This window comes from Lepidochelys kempii, chromosome 8 (assembly GCF_965140285.1).
Source record: "Lepidochelys kempii isolate rLepKem1 chromosome 8, rLepKem1.hap1, whole genome shotgun sequence".
Taxonomy (NCBI): Eukaryota; Metazoa; Chordata; order Testudines; family Cheloniidae; genus Lepidochelys; species Lepidochelys kempii.
The window spans coordinates 105694638-105721795 of NC_136387.1; the positions used below are offsets into that span (position 1 = coordinate 105694638).

The window sequence follows — 27158 nt, forward strand, 5'->3', positions numbered from 1 at the left end:
GACATGGGCCCTCTGACCCCTTGCCCGGCCTCTCCACACCCTCCTTTTCATGGAGCTGCGCTGATTCCACTGTGTTCAGGGCCTTCCATGTGGCACGGGCATGTGGCTGGCAGTGCTGCAGAGGTAAAGCTCGAGCTCTCCAGCAGGGGCAGCAATGGGCAGGTAGGTGCCCATTGCTTTCCCACTCCCTCCTAGTGAGGCTGCGAAGATGCAAGAGGCACAGCATGGTGCTGTGTGGGAGGAGAGGACAGGAATCTGGAAAGGGGAAAGGATAGCCTAGAATGAGATGCACCATCCTAGCTTGGGGTCCTGTCTCATAACCTCCCTGTCTGATGACCTGTTTACAGAGAAAACACATCAACATGCATTCACGTAACGTGAAGGTTGCAGAATGGACACGGTCAAATGTGAGAGTTAAGTCAGCAAGTGCAATCTTAACTCTGCCCCCTAGTGCACTGGGAGAAAGTCTTTACTTTTAGGATCAGAATAGATTATCAGGTCGTTTATCTAAGGTTGTAAAAAAGATGTTTGTAGCATTTTGTAGCACTGAATAGACACATAGAATGCATGAAACCCAAAACACACACTAGAAAACATCCTCAAACAGGATACTACAGATGAAAGCATAACAATGTACAACAAGAATAAAAAGCATTGTGTACCAGCATACACTTAAATTACACTAAATGTCTCGGTAATGACATCTCACTAACAAAGATGCTTCATTAATACACATTATATTGTAATTCACTATTACTCTTGAATACATTTTAATACAAAGCATTTGGAAAAACACAAATTTTTGCACAAGGATATGGAAAAAATCAAAAAATTATTTTTATTGTGACTTAAGAAATATATTGATAGCCTTCAAATCAACAGCGGGGAAGTATAAATTCAGTGCACCCAACGCTTATGGGACATCACAGGACTAGTGTGACAATACTTAAAGGACATACATCCAGTAATAATTTAACTTTAGTAATAGGGGAGTTTGAGGAAAAAGTCTATGAAAAATACAAATTAGCTAAGGGTTGGTCTACACTAGAAAGTTACATTGACCCAACTACGTCGCTCAGGGGTGTGAAAAATTCATCCCTCTGAGAGACATAGATAAGTTGACATAAGCCCCAGCGTAGACAGTTCTAGATTGATGGAAGAATTCTTCTGTCAACATAGCTACTGCCTCTCGCAGAGGTGGATTTACTGCAGTTATGGGAGAATCCCTTCTGTCACTGTAGTGAATGTCTCCACTACAGGCCTGCAGAAGTGCAGCGGCAGTTGTTCCGCTGTAGCATTTCTAGTGTAGACCCAGCCCGAACTTCTGCGTAAGAGACATCGTAAAGCAAGCAATCTTAAAAAATATCCACTGAAAATCCAGCTCGCCAAGTGTTTGTTTCTGAGGAACATCCGGTAGGATGCAACAATAACAAATGATTGCTCAGAGGCAGGTAAGTCCGCAACGGGATAGAAGAATATCATCTGAAATGTCCAGGCCAAATGTGGGGACAGTACTGTTAAAAGACAGTAGAGGGAGGAGAACTTTCCAAAACATTTGCCTTTGGGCTGACATTAAACATGGAAACAATTGAACCCAAAATGTGACTTTTTTTGGAAAGGTATGAGCAGCTGGAAACAGCATGTAAAATGACTCAGCAGAAAAAAGATGGCCAGTTGGCAAGATGTGAGCCTCAAGGGCCCCACTGGACCCTGATCTCAATCGGGGCATGTCTACACTGCATTGTAAGCCTGGGTCTGGGGGACCTGGGCTTGTGGACTCAGTGTTTCCAAGCCCATATCTGAGCGTCCACACTGCATTATCAATTGGGTTTATAATTGCTGGACCCAGTTCTCACAGCCATGCTAATGTGTCCACACTGCATGATGCAGAACTTCTGACTTGAGCTGTGGCCACACTGCAAAATGACAGGGCTTGGACTGGGCTCTAACCCACTCCCTTAGAAGGGTCTTTTAGGACGTGGGTCCGGGGTGCTTTCTAACCCGAGTCAGACTGATTTGGGTGTGGATGGAAGGGGGGCTTGGCTCAAACCTGAGTCAGAGCCTGGGTGTACTGTGCAGTGTAGACACACCCTAAGTGGTCAACCTACGGGATTCTCATATAGCCCTTCCCTGAGCACCTTGCCAGGGGAGAGGGAAGCTGAGCTGGAGTTAATCCCTTGTTCATCAGGGAGCAGGGAATCACCCTGACCCAAGCAGAGTTTAATGGAAAGCCCTGATTGTAACCTTAATTCGATTGGGAGTCTGCGTGGATATGGCTGCCCTGGATGAGGGATGTTTGTTCACTTCAGGTGATCTTGTGACTGGAGAAAGTGGGGCAGGCTTGGCATATGGAGCATCTCTAGGCTCCTGCCTCTGGCTGTGTTTGCCACAATACATTGCCTTGTCCTGGGCTGCCAACATTGCTGTATAAGGCTGGGTCTCCTTTTCTCCTTCTTAGTGCCAAGGTTAATTATTTCTACAGCAGCTCTTTAATATTTCTCAGAAGCTGCAGGAGGAATTCTGTTGAAAAACACTGAGTTCCTGTTAGAAAAAAAAGGAACCCCACCCCCCCCAAAAAAGGGGACAAGGAGGAATTTAAAAGTCCTGAGACTGCAAACGGTGCTTTAAAATGAAGGGCTGGGGTCTCGGCTCTCGGTCTCTGAGAGCTCTGAGTCTGGGTCAGCTCAGCGATTCGGAAGCAAGACAGCCTCCTGTTGCAGTGGAACACCCTGTCCCTCCTGAAATAAGCTGACCATCCCGGTGCTGCGGGGGTTAAACACGTCATCTTCAGGCGAGAAAAATACACCACGTTCCCCCCTGCCTCCCTCGTCCCAGCAGACCAATCCCTTCCACCCCCCACTCCGCCCACAGCCGCTGGTAGCTCTAATCCAATATGATTATGTGAAAAATGGTCGGGCTAGCTCTGGAGACAGTAAATTAAACGTTATGTATTAGTTTTTAGCGTGCGGTCCCGGGAAGCATGCTGGCCCCATTTATTCCACAGCCTTCCTGAGCACCATGGCGATGACCTCTGGAAAAACGCAGGGCTAAACTAATCCCAAAGATGTCAATCTCGAGGCCTCTTCTACATACACTTGCCGTTTAGATTAATAAACTGTCTATTTTTAAATTGTGTGCAAGCACTTCAATTCTAAACCCCTCGCTGGCATGTTAAACACAGCGCTCGTGATGCCAAGTCACACTTCCCCTTTGCTGGTAGCAAACTTGACTTCATTTGGTTTTCTCATTTCCCTGAGACGTGGAGAACGCTTTGCCTTCCTGGCCGCATAGGCAGGACTGTCACCGCTGCAGATGGGGGAAAGCAGGCGCAGGGCCTAAGGATTAGAAACCCGCGCGGTCTGAGGCCAACCTTATTTCTGCATTAGGCCGACCTCGCTGCCATCCCAGTTTTGGCCTCTCTTTCCTAATCCGTCATTTCAGGGCTGTCTCCTGGCATTGGGTGGGCGGGGGGGGCACTGTCATGGCACCAGTCCCCAGGGGCATCCGCCCTCTGCAGGCAGAGCTCTTGCCTGCCCCTCTAGCCCAGCTAGTATGGAGGGGGCAGAATTGTAACCTGCCCCCCCCCTGCAGTGGTTAGTGGTGCTAACGCTGCCCTAGACTTTGTGCTCAGGGCGCAGGACTGTGGCTGCTCCATGGGGGAAAAGGCTCCTTGGTGCTCTCTCTCCCCAGCCCTCGGACATCCCCATCATCTGGCCTCTGGGAATTTCATTCCAGAATGACCAGCCTCAGGATGACCCAAGACAGCCATTTAGGGAAGGTGAAGCAATTGCTTGTCCTCCATGTCTTGGGTCAAACCACTGGACTGTGATGCAAATTCTGGTTCGGGCTTTCCATGGAGAATACAACCAGCACTCTGAAGTTGAATCTCCTCATGTTAAAAGCCTGTCAGCACCCAGGCTGGAGGTACCAGAATCACTGGATCCACCAAGGGGCCCAGAGACAATGGGTCGGATTCATTCCAATGAGTCTGAGGGCAGGGGATGCGATCATAATTCGTTAGGAGATCAGTAACAAAGAGAGAAAGGCCCAATCCAGAATGCTGAATCTAGACCCCTTTGAATGTCTGGGATCGGGGCAGGAGGGAGGTGAAACAGGACGCTAAGGAATCAAATCCTTGGGTCCATCCTTACGGGTTTGGTTCTAGGTCAGATCAAGAGCTGGAAGGGGCCTGTTGCCTTGTTTAGATGTGGCTAAAATCTCACACAAATTCCTTGTGAGTTTTTCACTATTCAAGATGATAGGAAACGAATCTAGTAAAAATGATACTTCACATCTGAGGCCTGACAAAGCACCAACAATCATTAGAAAAGTCCCAGCACCACCTACCCAGATTGGAGCTTGTGCCCCGGAACTGTCTTTAGAAACACCCAGGTTTTGCCACAGTCACCAAGTCATTATGTTTGTGCATAAGTAGCACCCAGAGTATGCAGCCAATTGCACAAACCATGTTTTCCTGTAACTACTGAAATCCTGCCGTTATTGCTAGAACCATTCATTACTTTATCTGCCTTTCCCGAGCAATGCTTGCATTTTACAGTGCTGGGGAGGACCTGGCTACAACTGAGTTCAAACACAGTTCTGTCTTGCAGTGCCACCTGGGTCAAGTCACATTTCATCTGTCTCCCCGAATCGTACTACAGTCATGGACTTTTGCATGGCAGGCGCACTGCTTTGGTAACACGGATGAACTGTGTTTTAATCCTGTCAGTGCCTGATCTGTGTTGTAACTGCATTCCCTCGCTACGGCGTAGATAGAACTATCATTTGTGAGAGAAATCTGCCTTTTTGGGGGGGCATAAATCTAGCTCAATCCCCTCATCCCTGAACTAATCCCTCATGCATGACTCCTTTTGACACGGTCTCCCACAGTATTCTTGTCAGCAAGTTAAAGAAGTACGGGCTGGATGAATGCACTATAAGGTGGGTAGAAAGTTGGCTAGATTGTCGGGCTCAACGGGTAGTGATCAATGGCTCCATGTCTAGTTGGCAGCCGGTGTCAAGTGGAGTGCCCCAGGGGCCGGTCCTGGGGCCGGTTTTGTTCAATATCTTCATAAATGATCTGGAGGATGGTGTGGATTGCACTCTCAGCAAATTTGCGGATGATACTAAACTGGGAGGAGTGGTTGATACGCTGGAGGGCAGGGATAGGATACAGAGGGACCTAGACAAATTGGAGGATTGGGCCAAAAGAAATCTGATGAGGTTCAATAAGGATAAGTGCAGGGTCCTGCACTTAGGACGGAAGAACCCAATGCACAGCTACAGACTAGGGACCGAATGGCTAGGCAGCAGTTCTGCGGAAAAGGACCTAGGGGTGACAGTGGATGAGAAGCTGGATATGAGTCAGCAGTGTGCCCTTGTTGCCAAGAAGGCCAATGGCATTTTGGGATGTATATGTAGGGGCATAGCGAGCAGATAAAGGGACGTGATCGTTCCCCTCTATTCAACATTGGTGAGGCCTCATCTGGAGTACTGTGTCCAGTTTTGGGCCCCACACTACAGGAAGGATGTGGAAAAATTGGAGAGAGTCCAGCGAAGGGCAACAAAAATGATTAGGGGTCTGGAACACATGACTTATGAGGAGAGGCTGAGGGAACTGGGATTGTTTAGTCTGCAGAAGAGAAGAATGAGAGGGGATTTGATAGCTGCTTTCAACTACCTGAGAGGTGGTTACAGAGAGGATGGTTCTAGACTATTCTCAGTGGTAGAAGAGGACAGGACAAGGAGTAATGGTCTCAAGTTGCAGTGGGGGAGGTTTAGGTTGGATATTAGGAAAAACTTTTTCACTAGGAGGGTGGTGAAACACTGGAATGCGTTACCTAGGGAGGTGGTGGAATCTCCTTCCTTAGAAGTTTTTAAGGTCAGGCTTGACAAAGCCCTGGCTGGGATGATTTATTGGGGATTGGTCCTGCTTTGAGCAGGGGGTTGGACTAGATGACCTCCTGAGGTCCCTTCCAACCCTGATATTCTATGATTCTATGATTCCTCTATGCCTGACTTAGTTCTCCGGCTCTATGGCAGGCATGACCATGGTGTGTTTGTACATGTGAAACAGGCAAAGGAGACGCAGACATGGCCCAGAGAGGCTGGATGTTCCCAGCGGGGACAGTAACACATCACATTTCACCCGCATCGCTCTCTGCCCATCACCCCGGCTACAATGATTCCTTGCCTCTGAGGCACTCTGTACTATCGGTAGAAACTGGAGCCGCTCCCCTTCCCGTATGATGAGAGCAGGTATATATGCCCATGCACTTCCCAGCGGGATTCCTTGCTGCTTGGACAATGCATCTATGCACTGAATTGTTCCCTTTCTTCCTGGGGAAACGGGTACTGGAGAGCTCAGCCCTGCCCCCATGCCCCAGGTACTGGCCTGTAATTCAGATCCAGAGCCTGGTTGGATCGTGTGTGACCAGGCTTCATCTCCCTGTGCCAAGGCCTCAGGGCAAGCTCCCCCCACCTTCCCACGGCAAGCCAAGCCACCGCTGGGGCGTTGAAAGACACAGAAAGGGCCTTGTGTAAGCACCAGCATTACCTCTCATTTCTCCCTCCCCTTTAAATCATCTCTCCGCTGGGCAACGGCGCTCTCTGTAGAGGTCATAAACCCTAAGAGGATCAGCCGCAGCATTACACCTGGGGCAAGCTAAATAAAAAAAGGTCACCGGCGCTTTTTAAACATGGACAAAAAAGCAGTAAAATGTGTTTGGGAAAAAAAAAATCTGGCATTAAATCATGACTTTTTGCCTGTCTTGCCTCATTAAAAGTGGCCTTTTGGAAGGTAAAATTATCATTGTAAGCGATAAGATCTTTAAGAAAATAATTCACGGCTTCTTCACCCTTTAATATGATAGCCGCCATCGGCTAATTTTTTGCTTAATGGCAACGAGGCCATCAATCTTGTCCAAGCCGTGTGCTCACCCTCTCCTCCCTCCCCTCCTGCCGGTCTGGGCAGCCATGTCTCTGGCGTGGCTCCCAGGAGCCATCTTTTACTTTCTTCTGCCTTCCCCGCAGTGGGCAGTGAGTGGGTAAGACAGGCCAGGGGAGGCTGAGCCCACAAAGCCTGGCGTGGCCCCACTCATGCTCCACCCCCAGGCCCTCTCCCGTCTGCTTCCAGGTCCCACTCTTCCCCTGTGGCTGGGGCTGGCCGGCCTATGGCTGGGACTTGGGGCGTCTGGAGCCAGCGCTCGTGGGAGGCTCGAGGGGTGCTCTGGGCTCTGGCAGGAGAGGGGGTGGAATGGGTGGGGGGCCTCGGGCAGAAGGGGAGGGGCTGGGGCCTAGCCTCCTCCAACGGTCTGGTCACGCGCCGCCCAGGCGGAGTGGGAAGAGGTTTGCTGTGTGTTTGGTGGAGCGGGCGCGGGCAGGACTTCATGGGTGCGATTGTGGGCATACATGAATGTGTGTGTGTGCATGGAGATGGCAGCTGTATCTGTTCGTGTTCATCAGGTGGAATTCAGTCCCTGGGCAGAGGGCTGAGCCCAAGGCCTAGGTACCACGTAAGTCCCAGAGGGTGTCTTGACCATGTGCTGGCCCTCTGCCCTCGGGTGAATTTCACCTTCTGTGTGTGTGGACCTGGCCTCTCCAGGGATTGTGCAATTCTGCAGAGCTCTGGGGCAGTGACTGGAAAGGTTGTAGCAGCTTTGTTTCAATTAAAAAATGCATGGTCTCAATTAATTAAAAATGATACTGCCATCAGCACAGAAGCCCCCATGTTTAAAACTCAATGCTCTCCCGATCCTGTGGCAAGGGTGGGCACAGCAGCTCCTCCATGCCAAATTAGAGCAGCCTGAGGGGAGCTCTAATTTACACTGCCTGAGGGCCCAAAATGTAGCCAATCATCAGTGTGTTCTGGCCATACCCCTGCTACACCAGCAATGGGGAGCAGGGGAAAGAGAGTGTCGTGTAACAGCCATAATTTCAGCACTATGCCGTGAGCACATCACTCTTGCAGAGCTCTCCCTGGGCTGGCATTAGGCCCACATTGCGGGAGCTGTGCAAAGCAGCCATGTTACATGAGAGGGTCAGGCCCTTCGTTTGTGTAAGTGAAAGCTGAATTCCCAGAGTTCCAGGAGGGGTGACTTCTTCCATGGGTGACCATGGGTGTGTCTGCGTGTGAAAGGACTGGTGTGCATGTGTATGCCACCTGTGGGAGGATGGGTGTACCTGCACGTGTGTGAGTGACTGTGCATGTGTGTTTACACAAATATGTGTTCCTGTGTACAGGCATACCTGGGTGTGCAACCACGCAGAACTGTGAGAGCTGCACGTGAGCAGTGCATGGTGCCTGCAGGTGGACACACACCCATGTGCAAACAGATCTCTGGGGCCCTGCTGCGTGTGTATATGTGCCTCAGTTGGCATGCATGTGACTCTTGGCCCTGCGAGAGGGAGGGAGGGGTGTATGTATGGGAGAGAGCGGGAGCTGGTTCCTGTCAGGATGCAGCCCTCGCACCAAGGAAATGGATTGAAATTGCCAGCACACACTAACCGTCGCCTCCCCCTCCCTTAACTACCTTCTCCCTGTGCCGCAGACGGGTCAGGTGTCAGCACAGGGAGAGGCTAGCAGATGCCTTTGACATTCTGCTTCCTTTCAAGGCCAGCCATTTGAGACTATTAAGTGCTGGACTCTGGCTTTCTGATAGCCCCAGAAAAACACAGGGAGTCTATTTTTCTTAAACAATCTATCAGAGCTGCTGTCAGCAGAACAAATACCCTAGCCCTTCTTTTTCTATATCTCGATGGCCTTTTTTTTATTTTGGCACAAAGTGTTTCCTGCTTGATGCGTTCAGCCTTAACTCTGCCGTCTAAATAGGTACTTATCACTTAACATGGAGGTGATAGCTTGACATGTTTGCTGTCTCCTGCCCTCCCCACCGTGGCAGGGAAGCAGTGGAAGTGTTGCTAATAGCTGTTATCACTTGGGAACTGTAACCCGAAAGCAACGACTGATACCAGGCCTCAACTCCACTTCCTCCCCCCGCCCCCACTCTGCAGGTTGCTTTGGATGTTAGTGCTGGAGGATCTTGGACACAAAGATGCTAATAGTCCTAGAAGTAGGGTGACCATACACCCATCCTGGCCGGGACAGTCCTGTTTCTAAGCTCTGTCCCGGCCGTCCCGCCTTCTTTTTACAAAAAGGGGCGTTTGTCCCATTTGCTCTTCCCAGCTGATTAGCTGGCAAGAGAAAACAAACAAATGCCCAATTTACCAAAAGAGTCGGGTGCGGGTATGGAGGAACGTTGCAGGGGCAGCAATGCGAGGTGCCGGGCAGTGGGGCTCAGGGACAGCCCCAGCCGCAGCCCCAGCTGGCGTGGATCTCCAAGGGGTCAGCCCCAGCGGCAGGAAGTGTGGAGGTTGGGCGAGGGGGGGGGGGTCAGCCCCAGCCCCAGCCGTGGGCAGCACAGGGCTTGAGTACTCGGCCCCAGCCCCATCCACAGGGGTGTGGCTCTGGTGAGCCCCAGCCACCCCATTTCTACTTTAGGAAATATGGTCACAATATCTAGAAACTTTCTTACAGGCCTGATCCTGCTGCCAGGAAAGCCAAGGGGAAAAACTCCTATTGTCTTCAGCAGAGGGGCAAGGCTGGCATCTTGGCTGTGCGGTGGCGTTGGGAGTGAAATGTGCAATGCAGTGACGGTATAGGAACCATCACACCTGAGCCAGGGCGTAGTCATGACATACAGATTTCGCTTTGAAGCGTTCTTCATAAACCAGTGCCGCAGCTGGGGAAGATGTGGCCCAGCTCTGTTAAATGACTTCCCCCAGTGAGTCAGTGACATGGCAGAGTTCAGACTAAGAACACAGGAGTCCTGACCCCAGTCACTTGTTCCTACCACTAGACCGTGCTCCAGAGGAGATCTTTGGCTGTGCTTGCCATCCCATTTGGAGGGAGGCAGCTGGGAAGGGTTTAAAACAGATTTTTGTCAAGGTTTAAGGCTTCACATCTTGCCTGCCTTCAAAGCTCTTTTTCCTTGGAGGGCTTTAGCGGTCAGATTTCCCAATAGGTGCAGTAACTCTTTTTCAACCTGCTCTAGAAGGCTGTAAAAAAACGGGGAGGTGGGGGGTGGGGAAATCAAAGAAATCTGGCATTGTAGATGAGTTCCCAGCGCAGCCAGGGGTCTCTGTGCTGGACCCTCACTGAAGCTGGGCATAGACCTAAACAAATCAGCCACAAACATTCTTTGGAATAAGAAATGGAAGTTGCTTCTAGTCCTTCTTCTTTGCTGTCAGGTTGCAATGACAGCCGGTTTACAGGTGGAACATTCATGTAAAGAGTAACTTTAAAGTGAATATTAGAAAATGCTGCCAGGAAATAAATTGCGAACTCACAGAACAGATCAGCCCAGTCTCCTTCAGTGGTCAGGACCAGCTGCTCCAGAGGAAGGTGCAAGAAAACCCTAGGGAGCAACTATGGAATGATGAGCCTATAGGGAATGTTTCTTTCTAGCCCCCATCATTTAGACATTTGTTAATACCCTGAATCCAGAAAGGTTAGATAATTTCTATTTACCTGTCCCTGCTGATGGTCTCATTATCCATATAAATATCTAATCCCTTTTTGAATCCTATTAAAAGCTCTTGACCTACATGATATCCTGTGGCAGTGAGTCCCATAGGTGAAATATGCATTGTGTAAAAAGCAGTTCTTTCATCGGGACTCACATCAGCAACCTGGTCCACAGAGTTACGCTCATCCAAACAAGGAACAGCAGTAATACCGTGTGACTTATGTTCCCAATAAAAACTAACAAACACAGAGTTGAGTTTTGGATATCAAATACTCAGAGCGAACTGCCCACGGACAATCCCTTCCCCAGGAAGGAACTAGTCACAGAGAGGATTCACTGGAGAATTACAAATGGGGGAAAAGGTCAAAAATCAGGAACACAAATCAAGAGAATCGTAATCTATTTGCAGGCAATTTGTGATCAAAAGGAGCAACTAGTCGATTATTGGCTGAAAACCAGCCCATCCACAGCTCACATGCGTGTGGACTTCGGGGGCTCAGTATCTCCTTTCTCGTTGCTCAAGGCAGCACTTGGAAAAGGGAGCAGCACCGAATCCGGGTGGCACAGGTGAGGAAGCAGCTAATGGGGTACACATGCCGGCGGACCCAGAGTATATTTTGCCTGTTATTAGCCTAATTACCATTTCTATTAGGGTAGTGCTAGGAAGCTCCTTCGGCGCCCCATTGGGATGGGTGCTAAGCAACCAAGCTGCACAGAAGCTAGTCCCCAGAGAGACTATGAAGGGCCTTCCTCCTCCTGCTCCTTCTCTGTGTCACCTTCCCACCCCCCCCGGCTCACTCCTCCCTCATGAAGGACGCTGTGCTCCTCATGGTCAGGAGGGTCAGCTGCTTCCTCTGAGGCCGGCAGTGTTGCCCCAGAACTGGTGGGAGGAAAGGGCCACCAGTCACCTCCAGCAAAGGGATGGGGCTAAGAGCACAAATTCCTAGGCCTGTGGAGCCGGAGCAGCACCCTGAAACGTTCTGGCCTCTAATACGGGGCCAGTGAGAACCACCTCCCTCCCTTCCTCTGGGTCCAATGGGTCCGTTCCCCCACCGCTGCAATATCCCCTCTTCAAAGACGTTTCCTCCAGCCAAACTCTCCTCCCTTTTCTTGGGACAACTCACCCAGAAAAACTGCCCCTCGGGAGGAGAAACCTGGTAAGAACCTATGACCTCGTGCTGCTGTGTCACCAGGGAGTCAGGGTGTGGGGCGCTGGGGGACACCTCAAAGCCCCCTGCTCCTGAGGAAGATCTGTCCTCAGATGCAGAGCAGATGAGGGGCGGAGGGGGCTTCATATCTGCCTGCAGAGGAGACTTACAAGGCAGCCCAGCATCAGCAAGTCCTTTTCCTGGCCCAGACAGACTCAGCAGGTGGCTCCATCTGAGAGCGCTGAGAGCTCTGGGAACAAGACATCAAGGGACATCACGGGCAGGGTGGGCTTGAGGGAGAGCAGCAGAACCAAGGCCAGCAGGGGCCGAAACGGCATCGATTCAGGACCAGGAACAGCGCCTGGGAGCAGAAAGGAGGAGACCAGGACAGTGAAGAGCTCCTATGGGCATGGAGCCTATAGGCATGTGTCAGGGAAGATCTGCTCTGAAACAGAAACAGCTGTTTGGGGCTCCGCTGAAGGAGCCGCCACCGCCAGAGGCTAAGCAGCAGCAGCTGCTACTGTCAAGCCCCCCTCCCCTCACCTGCTGGTCTAGTCTGAGCAGCAGCCACAGGCTTGGTAGAAAACTGCCCCCCAGTCGCTTGTCCAGGCGGTTACCTACAGGGCAGCACTTGCTGATAGACCAGCCTGGTCTCTCATAGAAGGAAAACAGGGAATGTGAGCTGCGAAGAACAATCTGGTTCTCAACACTGCCCTTTGCTGCAGCTGAATGGTGGGGAGGGAGAGTGAATTTGCTGCCTGCAGCCCTGCTCTCGGAGCCCTAGCCCGGCCGTCACTGTCTCTGCCAGCTCCAATAATAGAAGAATCCGATATAATAATCTTGGATTCATCACATACTATGTTGAGTGATTGGATTTTCTTTGACATGTTGCCATGAAAATTGACCCAGTGCAGTGAGTGACAGCTCTTAAGGGGCAGGGAGCCAGTGAATGAAAACACGTGTTTACATCAGGGATTTTATTTCCAGGCTAAGTCTTTGCCGGGGGAGTGGGGCAATTCTGGGGGAGTGCAGGGTGAGAAGGAAGCACACAAAAGAGTTCTGAATAAACAACAGACTCTTGGAGAAGGTCTGGAGTTAAAACAACACACCCCCGCCAGTCATGACAGGTCGGTCCCTGGCCCACCTGCCTCAGGACAGGAGAGAATCAACTCTGGTTCTCGACGGCCTACTCAGAGATCCCACAGCACTTTCCGAAGCTGCAGGTCTGATGCCAATCACTGTGTAAGTAATGCACATCCAATCCATGTCCACCAATAGCTCATACATGGCCTTGGGTGAGACCCTCTTTTATGGAGAAAGTGACCGGCAGCCAGGACACCGGGGTTATATTTCCTACACATTCTCAAATGTGCACAGCAGAGGGGACCCTGGTTTACCATCTCATTCCAAGCCTGGCCCCTCCATTGCTGTAACAGCCCCCCGGCCAGGCCCCAGCACGGCATAGGAGCCCACGGCAGGACATACATCCAAGATTTCTGGCCGAGGGGGAAGATTGTTGCTAAGTGAGTCAGACTAACATTGAATCCATCCCTCATCTCTGTGTTATTGGATCATCACACGCCCGAGTGCGGACACTTCGAAAAGGCCTGGCACTGCCCCCCCCCCCGGGGCTGTGATCCTGTTACGTTGCACAGTGCTCCTCACAGCTTGGACCTGGCCCACTGACCTTACTCCCTGCGACACAGGTGTGTCAGACTGCGCTCCTGCGGCATGCACGTCGTGGTCTGACAGGGTGCACCGGGCCAGGAAAACAATAACTCAGCCAGCCACAAAGAGACGGAGCCGCTTCATCCCCGAACCGCCTCCTGCTCCACTCCAGCACCATTACAAAGGGGCCTTTAATACCAAGCTACCATGAAGCCGAGAGCGCTGTGCCTTTCCACCCCACACAAGACTTGTCTCCCAGCAAAAGCCACCTAGAAATAATGAATCCTCCAGGGCCAAGGAGCTTTCAGGCTTTCTGAGAGGGGAATGAAAGATTTCCGGATTTCACCCTCTCTCCCCCCACTCCCAAGGCTTCTTGAAGTTAATGTTCTTAGGCCTGGACGTGAGGGGCAAAGGGAAAAGATCCATGTGGTGACAGGAGGCGACTGATCTCTTTTACATAGAATGACTCTCCAGTCCCAGTTTAATCCCCTCTCTCAAGGCAAATGGGATTCTTTGTCAATAGAAACTTCAAAAGCCCAGCCCTCCCGAGAGATGGACCCTTCTTCTTTATCTGGTGTCTGTCACTGACTCGGTGTATTTACCTCCAAACAGCTAATCTGTCTCTCTAGCCCTCCCTCTCCATCTTGGACTCTGCAGTGGGGACGGCTGAGTTATCAGCATTCAGACTTGATGACCTGTGAGAGGGGACCCTGCAACGCACAGGTCCTTTTATTTCACCTGCTCCTTTGTGATGTCAAAAGACAGCCTCAAAGATTCTTGGTTTTCAAACACACCTTGGGGATTTTTCAATGCTTGTTTTTCACATCAGAAATATCAGGACCTGACTTAGCTGAGAGATGCTGCGACAGCCATGTCTCACTCTCAACACGCAAGCTAGGAACTCCTGAGTTCTAGTCCTGGCTGTGTCACTGACTTACTTTTGACCTCAGGCAAGTCACTTACCCTCCCTGTTCATCAATTGTCCCACGTGTAAAATGCGGGCTGTGACACAGGCCTGTGAGATTCAGTAACTTCTACTGGAGGAATGTGTTTTGAAGATGCGAAGTGCTATCAAGCTACTAAGTAGTATTATGATCTCTTTTCCTGGAGGTCTTGGGAAATTGTTGGAGGATCTGGAAGGTAACATCTCGTGTGGGTGTGTGATGGATAAACTGAAGTGGCAGAGAAGAGAAATGACTCCTTAATGTCACAGTGCTGGTTAATGACAAAGTCGGGCCCAGGAGCTCCGACACCCTGTTCAATGTGATTGTCTTACCCGATTACACAGAAACAAGTGTATTTAAATGTTGAACAGTGCACAGGGCACGGCTAAAACCCAACAAAGACCTTTTCAGCTCTGGGTTCCAATCTTGCTGAATTGTCCAACTGCACAACGGAGCCTCCGCTGCCTAGTGGATTGAGCTTGGCAGCCTGGCAGTCGGATCTGCCCCTGCCCCGCCCCTTAATCTCTGTGACCTTGGGCAAGTCACTAGACTTCCCTTTGCCTCCGTTTCCTAATCCATTAAAAGGGGAAGAGCACTGCAGAGTGGCTCCTGCAGATTTCCTGGAGATGTAGCCATCTGTCTAGGGACTTGTTGGGCCCTCTTCCCTGGAGCAATAACAGTAACAGAGATGCTGCTGCGGCGTTTCGTGGGTGATAGACGTGGCTCTCAGAACTCTGTGCTGGGCCGGTGGGGCAGGTCACTGCCAAGGGAGGGAAGGAGGAAGGAGTCTACAGTATCTTGGCACCATTTCAATATGGAGCGGTGGCTCTTCTTCCTGGTCTCTTTCATTTCCCCAGGATGTTCTGACTCCCAGCTTTACAGCCACTAACTCCAGCGCATGGCTCTGTGCTGTGAGCTCAGGGAGCACAATCATGCTGTCACGAGACAGAACGTGGGGTCCCGGTGACCTGTCCGCTCTTCGGTTGCATGGTCCCACTGGCGCAAAGAGGAGTGGCCCAGCTTGCGCTGGGAACCAGCCACTCCGGAGCAGCAGGCAATCTCCTGGCAGCTGGCCAAGTAGGAGCAGCTGCCCCCCTGCTCCCCCGGTTAGACTGATGCTTGAAAATGAGCCCAGAAACTAAACAGCATTTCACCTCTGGGGGAGCATCACAACAGACGACCCCACTCAAGAGACACCCAGTATCCCGGGGACTGGTGTGTGAACCTCACCACGTGGGATGGGGAGTGACATGTGTATGTGAGGGGGAGCCGGTGTGAATCAGGTCACTTTCAGGGAGCTTGACAACAGATGACGCTTTTCCTCACTTACCTTGGGGGTGCCAGGTGCCATGGAATCCTTCAGTATGGAGTTCTTACTGCCAAGAGAGAAAAGAAGAGAGTGAGCGTCCTGGCCACCGCATGACAGCAAGGGACAGGGGTAGGGAGTGGGGTTGTGCAGGGGAACTAAAGGAGGTTAAATACCAGGGGACAGGGATCCTGGTTCTGATCCGAGATGGGGCAGTTTAACCAAACGCTCCCAAACTGGAAAGGTTTGGATCAAATGGGGCCTAGAGTGGAGCCAGTCCTGGCTTCGCAAAACCCAAATCCAGCTGATGAGATTTTGCAAAGTGAAATCCATTCCTCCCCCCTGCTGCTGCTGCCCACCTCTCTCTGTGACCGCTGCCACAGCGCCGAGGGGCCCGATCATGCGAGGTGCCCATTGCCTTCTGAAAGGAACTGAGGGTGCTCAGCGCCGCGCGGGAGTGGGCTCGAGGGAGAGCAGACCAAGAGAAAGCGAGCGAGATTAACTGCTAACAAGGAGACGTAGAAAACTCTCCCTCTTCCAACCAGTGCCGAGGAGGCGGCAGTCCTGCCACTGGCTGGAGTCATTTGTTAATTCCGCTTGTTTCCCATTTAGCGGCTCCCTCTCAGCGGGGAATGAGATCGCTGTCAGGGCCCTCCTCCCCGCCTGCTCCTCCCTGGTGTGAGATGCCGCAGATTTAATAACACTTCCCCCCTCCAGACAGGTTAAACTTGAAACAATTACATATCAAAGCCGACATGGTGGGGAGGCCCGCACTGTAATTTTTTGGTTATTAAAGTAATCTCTCTCATGTAAATTCTCCTGCTAACACGCTGCAAACAGCATTAGGAAATAAATTATTTCCCCATGATTCGATTTGTCAATGCAAAGCACCTGCAGCAGGCAAAAGGATCTTGAAATATGTTGCCAACCCGATGCCTGCACTTGTAAGTACATTGTGGCGGGGCGGCTGGCTCCCACCTCTCCATAGCCCCGGGGAGATGATGGATGGATGGATGGATGGGTGGGTGGAGGGAGGAGGTTAGCGGGTGGAGGCGGAGGTTGGGGGTGGGGGGAATGGAATTGTGTTTAATAACAAAATTTGTATGCAAGCCTGCATTCCAGGCTAAGGATGAGTGATCGGCAGCCAGAAAGTATTAAAAAGCCTCGCTAAACAGCTGCTGACAATAGAACAAGACATATCAAATCAGATCTACTTCAGAAACATTAATATACACGTGCATACAGACGCGCGTGCATAGGCGGGCCCGCACACACACTCTCCTTTCTTCCCAATCACAGCAATATGGGAGACATCAATACGTTTTTATGAGACTTTCAGAAGATCAACATGGTACTAGATGTGACAAAAAAGCAATGTGGCTGTCATGTTCGCTTTGTCGGGGACACTTTAGCCCCAGATGCTGCGCTGCAGTGGCAGTGGGGAGAAATTGAATTTGGCCGGCTTTAATCTGCCTTGATTTGGCAGATGGCTGGGTGTTATGAAATGAGAAGGGATGGAGGAAGGTGTTTCCTCCTCAGGCTACAAACCTCCGCAACCCCACGACACCCGCCCGTACCCCTCTGTGGGCCTCAGAAGGGGTGAGATAAGGAATTATTTGTCATGATCGGGTCACCAAAGTGCAAGAGATCAAGGCTTTGCTGCCTCTCCATTTCCCATCCCCAATGCACAGAAGTTAACGAGGCACTTTTAAAACATGATTCTTAGCCAAACAGCTGCAGTTACTTGGGCTCTTTGATGGACGTGAACATGGATGAGCGTCTCAGTCATTGTCTCCCTCCCATCTATCCCTCTCCAGGGCTCTGGATTGTGGCAAGCACTGGTAATGGGGGTGCTTTGCCTTCCAGAACCCCTTTCACAGCACAGCCCTGACCATGCCAGCTCTGACTGCAGTGGCCCCAGGCAGCTGAACAGGGGGACGGGTTGGAAGCTGTTTCTCGCTGTTCTCTCCTGCAGAGATTTCAGCAGCAGAGGGTCCGGACCACCCAGCTCCGCTGGGACATATTCTACCCACGCCCTGGGCAGAACAGATGCAGTTTTGCGGCACAGGGTGAAATGTAGGGGGAGCCCACGCAAGGGTTCTGCAGCCCATGCACGTCCTGGAGCACAGCTCCGTGGGTCGCCAGAGGGTTGGGTTAGGGGGAGGCTGGCGCTGACAGATTTGCAACCACACGGTAGCTACTGCAGGCACTGCTGTCACTCCACAATCTGGTGTGTGTGTGTGTGTGTGGGGGGTCCCTTCCCAATCAGACCCAGCAGATTTCCCCTTGGCACAAGCCAGTTACTGGGGATGAAGCTCAGAACATTATACTTTGTCTCCAGCAAAAACATGCTGTGTGTACACACGCTGTGTGTACCGGGGGGAAATAGGGAAGGGGTGTTGGGGGGGGGACAGAGGCAGGACAGTGTGGGGTACTGTCTGTGCTGTACCCGTCCTGCCTATGGGGCAGGCAGGGGACATCAATCTCCAGGGCTGTGAATATGGCACCTTGGAGCAACGCAGGATTCACAGAGGAGTTGTGAAGTTGATTTCACCTTTTTTTCTCTGTTCATTGATTCCTTTTGCTTTGCATTCTCTAATGTGTAGGAGACGGTCCTGTGATTCCACCTGTGTGAGTCAGAGAAGGAAAGGGGTGGGGAGGGGAGGGGAGGGATAAACGAAAAGTGGCAGCACCCCAGCTGTGAGCCTCTCCAGCACAGACCTGTCCACCTACGTACCCCAAGCGCACTAGTCCTCCTAGGAACACCTGCTTCCGCTCTACTGGTAGCCAGATCCATTCAGTGCACAGGGGATGTATGTGACCTTCTGGTACCAGCAAAGGAAAAGAGAGCTGTTATAAACTATGGCTATCAGAGAAGGTTTGGAATTTGGATCTGATGCCGGGGGGAGGGACAGCTCAGTGGTTTGAGCCTTGGCCTGCTAAACCCAGGGTTGCGAGTTCAATCCCTGAGGGGGCCATTTTGGGGGATCTGGGGCAAAAATTGGAGATTGGCCCTGCTTTGAGCAGGGGGTTGGACTAGATAACCTCCTGAGGTCCCTTCCAGCCCTGATCTTCTAGGATTGAGGGCAAACTCCAATCCAGTGCAAGCAGGTACAATTGCACTGACTTCAGTGGAGTCACACCCATTCACCACAGCTCTGAATCTGGCCCTGCAATATTATGTGACTGGCTTGATTCCTGCTTTTCAGTGTTACCTTTTTATTTAAATCATTCTGCCAGGTGTGAACAACTTCTTCCCCTTTTAGGCAAAATATTATATTTTAAAAAAACAAGTTTCATTCCCTCTGTTGTTAACGGTGCTTGAAATGATTCAACTTAAAAGCAACACTGAGAATCTCATTTATTTTTCACCAATGATACCCTTGTTTGGCTCTTCCAAAGCCTTCCACCTTTCACAAGGAAAGAAGATTAGTTAGTTTCACACTTTTTCTAGCCAGTTTCGTTTGCTGGTTCCCCTGCTCCAAGGCTGCAGCTTTGAGTTGCAAACACTAGTGAATGGGGGTGCGGAAGGAGGAATAAATTTTTGTTTTAAACAGTTGTTTCTGTAACTGCTGGCTCAGTGTGTTGCATGTGCCCCTCTCTCGTAGACAGTCCACAAAAGATAACAGCCTACGGCTGATAATTACTCAGCCCTCGACGCAGTTGACCCAAAGGCCACTGAAGTCACTGGACAGTCTTTCAGGGACTTCACCGGGCTTTGGCTCAAACCCGTGCAAGCTGCAAGTCCAACATTCAAACCCTAAAGATAACTGGGGGCTTGTTACATTTTTGCTGGATTTGGCTTTAAACTTCTTGGAAAGGTTTCTATTATTCTTAGTTTTTGTAATTTTTCAAAGTGAAACCCTTCGTTTTGGGACACATTTAGTCCTGTTGCATTACTCCTTTTAATATTAAAAATTAAAAAGAAAAAATAAAGGGAGGGAGCGACAGAGAGATTTGGAATGGACATAAACTCTCATGCTTCAGGGCGTAAGCCAATCTCCAACTTTTGGGGTTTAGGAAAAAACTTTTTCTGGAACAGATTGTTGCAAATGTGCCTGCTGTGGGGTTTCTTGTACTCTCTCCTGAAGCACCCCGTGCTGGCCTCTGTTGGAGGCCGCCTACCAGAGTAGATGGACCTTGGGTTTGATTTAGTTTGGCAGTTCCTTTGCTCCTCTAAATAATAATCTATCATAAAGGCTTTGCAGCACTCTGGGCTGCCGTCCTCCTTTGCGGGAGGCTGGGCGCTTCCAGGCAGTGAACTGTTAAGAGAAGCTGGCAATGGACTGAGAATCGAAAGGCCATCAGCAAAGAGAAACCTTCCATTCCATAAACACCGCAGACAAATTAAAAATGGTAAAAGGGAAATCAAGACCTTTAAAGTTCAAACACTTTTCGGTGCCTTTTAAAGTTTCTCGCTCTAGGCTCTTGTGGAGAGCACAATCTTTGGAGACCTCGGAATTCTCTTTAATCACTAAGCAAGTCTGCAGTGGTCTGAAATGATTACACATTTACATAGTAATAACCCCGACACTCCCCACATTATTTCATGGCTAGCATATTTCCACTCGGCAAGTGATCCATGTGTTTTAAATTATAACCTGTACATAGGAAATTAGTTACTAAGTACGATATTCACAGGCTCCTCTGACACTTCTAATTAAGGTGATTTACACAGAATTATCCTTTGAAATAAAAAAATGGTGTTTTGCTAGCTAATAAAATATAATTACTACCCGTTTTTATAAGTTACAGTTAGTTTTAATCTATTTGGGGAATTGTTTATCTAGTTCATTACAACAAAACAACTTCTTTCTCTTTTACACACAAAAATTATGAAGGAGGAGAAAAAGGGCATATGGGGGGCGGGGACACCCCACTGCTGCCCAGGGATTCAGGGGAGACCCTAATTTTTCATTTTGATCAGATAAATGGATGCTTCTATGTTAATCCATTTTTAGGGGATAAGCAGCTGCACACACAGCGTGGTATAGAGACAGTGTGTTTGTGTGTTTGTGTGTATGTGTTGGGTTACGATGGTCTCAGACTCCAGGATGGAAAGTCACTGACTTCAGATGGCTGTTATCCCTGGAGCTAAGACCCCATCAGGGTGACTATGCCCTGAGATCACTGTGAAGGCATTCAGCTGCATCACCCATATTAGTGTTAATGGGAGTCAGGTGGCCGGATACCCACGTGCTGCCAGGAACCCATATCAGCTCTCTGGAGATTTCTACCCCCTCCATTTATTACTTCACACCAGCTGTTAAGAGGAGCATTCCCTTTCAGCAAAAGTTAAAGAAACAGGCGATAAGGCATGGATGGGCAGGAGCCTTTTCAAACCAGGCTCTGACTTCCTGAGAAAAATCCCCAGTTAATATTAAACAATGCCCTGAAGTCCCCAGGGCTGCTGCTCTATTACCCAGAAGACCATGGGGCTACGTGCAGCCCCGGCACCATGTTCTAAACTGCCCAGAAGTCCAAGGGGTGGTTATCCACATCCAACACTGCATTCCCTGCAGTGAGTCCCAGGGGCGTCGGTCCAAAGCCAGTGCCACATTCGCTGTCATGTATAGTAACCTTTGCAATTTTTCCTTCCAAGGAACACTCTGCATATAAAAAACAGGGGATGTCATCTCAGGGAGTTGCTGTCCTCCAGCTGCCAACAGACAATGCGACACCTCCTGATTCCCCGAGATGACAATTCTAGCGCAATGGAAATGAAGAAGATGCTGCTCTAGGAATCTGGTAGGATGAAAACGTGTATGCTGATGTGGCATGTGTTTCTGACAAAGCATCTCTGGGGCACGTTGTGGTGACCCAAGTGCAGGGGAAAGCTATGGCCAGGCTGCCTGCAAGAGCAGGAGATTGGATTCCATGACCCAGAGGGCCCCTTTGAGTCCTATGACCTATGTTCCTATGATTCCAGCCCATGGAAGATGAGCATGGGGACAGTGGGCTCAGGACAAAATTGTTCACACCTGGGTCCCTAAAATTAGACATACCTATAGTTAGGCACCTAGATAAATGTGGCATCGTTTTCAAAAGTGCTGATCCCCTCAAGCTTCCATGGACTTCAAGATGGTCAGGGATGCAGCCCCATGCTCTGGGTTTCCCTAGCCATTGACTGCCAGAAGCTGGAACTGGATGACAAGGGATGGATCACTGGGTGATTCCCTGTTCTGTTCTTTCCCTCTGAAGCATCTGACACTGGCCACTCTTGGAAAACAGGATACTGGGCTAGATGGACCATTGGTCTGACCCAGTGTGGCCGGATACTATCAATGTTTATTTTTAAACATTTTTTAATGTTTATTTATTTAAATTTTCATAGTTGCAGGAAACGATATGGGAGGAGGTCAGACAATTATTAAATGATAGTAGATGTTGAGATTCGAAAAGTTAGAGCTTTATAGCCATTAAAGCACAAATTGTCAATACCATATGGCAAAATATACAAAGTAAACAACTTTCCATCAAACTGTAATAAGTTCTCAAGCAGCATTTGTCTTACTTTGCCTAGCTGTAAATTTCGATTATTATCAATGGAAATATTTTTAGTCAGTTTGTGTGTGTAGTGAAACCAACATTTCCTGATATTTACCCATAAAAATTCCAAGCCTTCCAATAACTGACAAAATAGAGAGAGATCTGCTTTTGCTCACTTTTTTCAGCCTAAGTCCTTTTTTCTGGTGCACCTTGTCTCTTTAGCAGGTACCATGTTTCCAGACAGAAGGGGGTGGGGGGAAGAGGGTCAAGTTCACAGTGTCCCTTTGAGAGACCCAAGTTTGAGCATTGTGGCAGCTTTCCTTGGGAAGCAGCGTGGAAATGCCAAGCTGCAGGGCTCCACCCGTAGCTGACTCAGAGAGCACCACTTAAGGACCTTTATGGAGAGAACTGTTTGCTCAACACTTTGGCTTCAGCTCGGGAGGATGGACTGGCAGTTTGGTTATGGGCCTTAAAAACAGATATGGGTTGATAATTAAAGCGAATCAATGGGCTTAAGAAGGTTGGGGGCTTGTGGCTAAGATACTAGGCTAGGACTTGGGGTGGGGGGTTCAATTCTCATCTTTCTGTGTGAGCTTGGGCAAATCATCTAATCTCTGTCTCCCTCAGTCCTCCATCTGTAAAATGGGGACAATGTTCCTTTCTCTGTCTATTTAGAGTGTCAGTTCTTTGGGACAGGGATGTCTCTCATTATACAGTGCCTAGCACAATGGAACCCTGATCTTGCTTGGCTTCTAGTGCAATACAAAGTGTTCTGCTCTAACCACTAGCCCATGCTGCCATCTAAAAATCTTTAAATGCTTCGCAAACATCAACTGACTCTCAGAAAAGTGTATTCAAGTGAGATCATGAAGTACACCCAAAAAGCAGGTTAAACATAGATGGTCGTGAAGAACGCTAATCATGGCAAGGTTTGAGATCATTAGTGCTTAGTACAATGGGTCTGGAGCCCTGGGGCCACTGTGCAAATAATTATAAATAATCACTTTGATGGAAGAAGTTCCTTGTGCTTGGGCAGCTAAGATTGTTTGTGTTTATCTCTTAATATAAAACTTCAATGAGAAGGTATTTAAGGAGATGAGTGAGGATGCGGCTGACAACTGCTGATTGCCACATACCTGTTATTCTTCTCCTATGAAACCATTCCGTAAAATAATTCTCATCAGGGCTTTGGCTGAAAAGAGACCCTGCCAGCTCGCATTTGGCTCCCAAATTAGATTTTGTAAAAATAAACTTTAAACATAAATGTGAACGATTTCCTTTAAAAGAAGTGCCAATGGAAACAATTGATTTTTAAAGCAAATGAAAAGTCCCCGGCAGCAGGATTTGCAACACAAACACCTCAGCCCTGGGGCAGAAGCACCCAAATATGAAATCTGTCAGAACCCAAAACAAAATGGGCCACTCAGTTTGCATTGCCCAAGCTGGGAGAAATGCAAAGTGAATTGAATTTTTTTAATGTCAGTTTAAATACATGGAGGTGTCATTTAAAACCTAAATAGAGAAATTAGGGGTTTTTAAAAACTTCATAGGGCCAGATCTTCAGCTGGGGTCAGTTGTCATAGCTCCAAAAGACTTTAAAGGAGCTACAGTACATCAGCTGAGTGACTGGCCCATGACTCTCAACATCACACGCTCCAAACTCCAGTGAAAACACCTGATATGCGGGGCATATTGCCTAGCACCTGATATGCGGGGCCAGACTCCCAAAGGCTCAGTGCCTACAGTCAGGTCTGGAAAGTCCGAAGTCCTCACCACTCAGCAGTGACCACTGTGCCCCTTATGGCTAGATGTTCACACGCACTCAGCCCCGGCGTGTGCCCCTGGCTTGCGTCACGCTTGAAAACCTGGCCTGTGGGGACTGAAATCCTTCTCCCTGCTCCCCAAAATAAAGGACACCCCGGCAGGAGCGTGGCATCATCCGGACTGCATGAAACCCTGCCCACGAGTCACCTGATCCCACTCAAATCCCGCCGTCTCTCTGTAACCCTCACACCCGCGGCCCTGGCCAAGCGTTCACGGCTGCCTGCGTGCATCGGCTGGTGAGCCCAGCGTAACAGGGAGCCTGTGCTGTCTCCCTAGCTCTGGGTGTCTTGCAAGCTCAGCGAAACAGGGCAGCTCGGCACGGAACCTCCTCCCTGGGCGCGCCCTGGTTTTAATAGGGGCTGAACGGCGGAGTGTAGCTTTGGAACAGGGGTTCTCTCCACTACAGGGCTTCATTTTCCCCTCAGTCCTAGCTTTGTGCTCCTCACACATGCTGCTTAAAACCTAGGCAAAAAAGGAGGCTACAGACATCCCCCCAAGGGAAGATAAAAGTCGGAGGGAAGAATAGGACGTGAGACTGGCCGCGGGGGCTCTTTGTTACTGCGGGGCTAAGGAGCACTAGCTGGCGGTACTAATGCCGAAAAAGGCTCCAATATCGACTGCACACTGCTTAGGGGGACAAATGGATCCCAGATTTATTCCCCGGCTCTGTTTTTTCTAGGTGTTCCTTCCACTTCCCCCTCTCACACCCAGAACCCGACTATCTGGATGCGTGATAGGATCGTCTATCTAGCACGTACATGGTCCCCTGTCACCAGAGTATCGGAGCCCCCCGCCCCATTAATGGCTTTATCTTGGGAGGCAGGGAAGTACTAGCCCCATTTTGCAGGTGCAGAACCGGCACTGAAACATTAAGGGACTTGCCCAGGGTCACACAGGGAAACTGTGGCAGAGCCAGGCATCAATCCCAGTTCTCCGAAGGTCCAGACCAGGGCCTGAACAACAAGACCATCCCACGAATTTGGGAGACTTACTTTAGGCACCAAAAGTTTTGAACACCGTGGCTAATTTAACAAGGAAATGGATTTCAGGAGAGAGCCACTACCGCAAAAATTCCCCACTGACCCCCAGCAAGGTGTTTGGAGGTCAGTGGGAGCAGCTTCATCCTTAGAAAGAGTAAAGCTGGGAGCCAGCCTGCCTCCCCTGCGGTCCTGGAGTTTGTCAGGGGCGGAGAGGAATGGGGCGTCTTTCTCTGGGCCAGGCAGCTGCATTTCTCATCCTCCTCTCTGCCCCGGAGAAAACGTGGATCAAGTGTCCAGGCCTGTTACAGCTGCCACCCTCTGACAGCGTGGGGACGACTCTCTTCTCTTTCTCTCATTCCAGGGTTAATGGGCTGCGGCGAAGGGCAGGGGCACAAATCAGAGGGGGATGGAGGAGGATAAATCCACAGCATCAGCAGCACCACAAACAGCCTCCTCTCCTGCCCTGAGCCTTTCCCCGGTGTGGCAGAAAACAAGGCTGGCGCGCAATGTGGGCATCTGTCTCGCTGGCCTGGGGGGGCGAGGGCAGTGATGTCAGTCTGGGCAGCTGGCTCTTTGCTTCCGAGGGCTCAGACCCTGGGAAGACGCACGCCCGTGCTCAGCTGTAAGTACACAAGCCGCCCCGCGGGGCTCAACGGGATCACTCCCATGCATAAGTCTTTGCAGGATTGGGGCCCTTGGTGCAGCCGGCCAGCACAAAAGCCTACACATCATCCTTGCTTTTCCTGCTCTCCAGAAACATGGGCCCCAGATCTCCCTGCACCCTGGTTTGACATCACTGAGAAGTTCTCACTTCCTGGCTGGCCCCGTAGTTCACACACTGTGGGTCTAGAGTAAATCCAGTCTGAACCAGGCTGTTAAGGAAAAGGCTGGCTAACGCAAATGGCAGGTTCCCCAGGCAACTGGAGCTCTAGACCTGGGCCTGAGCCAAAGTCCCAAATCCAGACACCTTTGAATTTTGGAGGCTGAAATCCAGAGCTGAATCTGGATTTTGCAGCTGGAGACTTTCTTTCTCTCTGATGAATCACAGCAAGAGCTGGGATTGGCAAGGCCAGATCAGTCAACCTCAGTCCCCCTCATTCTGATCCAGTAGGAGCAAGTCGCTGAAGTTCAGCCCCATCAGAGCGAGAGCTGACGTGGGGATACTGCTGGCGAGGGGCTCTTGGAGCCAGCTTGTGGCTGCTGCTGTGACAATGGGCCCAGACAAACAAACCCAACCTGTGAGCGCAACTGCAAAAAGGACATAAAAGTTCACAGGACGTCACAGTGACTTCTCATAACAAACTGTCATAAATACAACGGGAAGGGTCACCACCTTTCTGTACACAGCGCTATAAAATCCCTCCTGGCCAGAGGCAACATCCTGTTATCTGGAAAGAGTTAAGAAGCTCAGCTAACCTGGCTGGCACCTGACCTAAATGACCAATGAGAGGACAAGATACTTTCAAATCTTGGGGGGGGTGGGGGGGCTTTTATTTGTGCTCTTTGTTTACGGGGTTGTTCTCTCTTGGGACTGAGAGAGGCCAGACAGAAATCCATCTTCTCCAACCCATCCCAATCCAAGTCTCCAATATTGCAGCCAGTCTAGGTAAGCCAGGCAAGGCGGGTTAGTTTATCTCTTGTTTTATGTGAATTTTCCCTGTGTTAAGAGGGAGGTTTATTCCTGTTTTCTGAAACTTTAAGGTTTTGCCCAGAGGGGAATCCTCTGTGTTTTGAATCTGAACACCCTGTAAAGCATTTTCCATCCTGATTTTACAGAGGTGATTTTTACCTTTCTTTTTTTTTAATAAAATCTTTCTTTTAAGAACCTGACTGATTTTCCCATTGTTCCAAGATCCAGGGGTTTGGGTCTTTGATGATTTTGTAACCAATTAGTTCGGATATTATTCTCAAGCCTCCCCAGGAAAGGGGGTGTGTAGGGCTTGGGGGGATATTTTGGCGGAAGACGTCTCCAAGTGGGCTCTTTCCCTGTTCTTTGTTTAACATGCTTGGTGGTGGCAGCATACGGTTCAAGGCCAAGGCAAAGTTTGTACCTTGGGGACGTTTTTAACCTAAACTGGTAAGAATAAGCTTAGGGGGTCTTTCATGCGGGTCCCCACATCTGTACCCTAGAGTTCAGAGTGGGGAAGGAACCCTGACACAAACGTTGATGAGAAACAGTGCAGAAGGGAGATGGAAACATTGTGTTGGTCTACAGGGAAAAGGCCTCCTGGGATGATCCAAGGACTGTGTTGAAATTACGCTTGTTAAAAACA

The 27158-nt window shown here is 49.9% G+C and overlaps 1 protein-coding gene across 1 annotated transcript in view; it reads right to left on the minus strand.

The window, feature by feature from the left end:
- The window catches only part of RNF220 (ring finger protein 220), a 329212-nt gene that overhangs the window by 84416 nt on the left and 217638 nt on the right, over positions 1–27158 (minus strand). The window contains exon 5 of the mRNA XM_073357946.2: positions 15617–15662. Coding sequence (XP_073214047.1) covers positions 15617–15662 — 46 coding nt within the window. The remainder of the gene's footprint in view (positions 1–15616; positions 15663–27158) is intronic.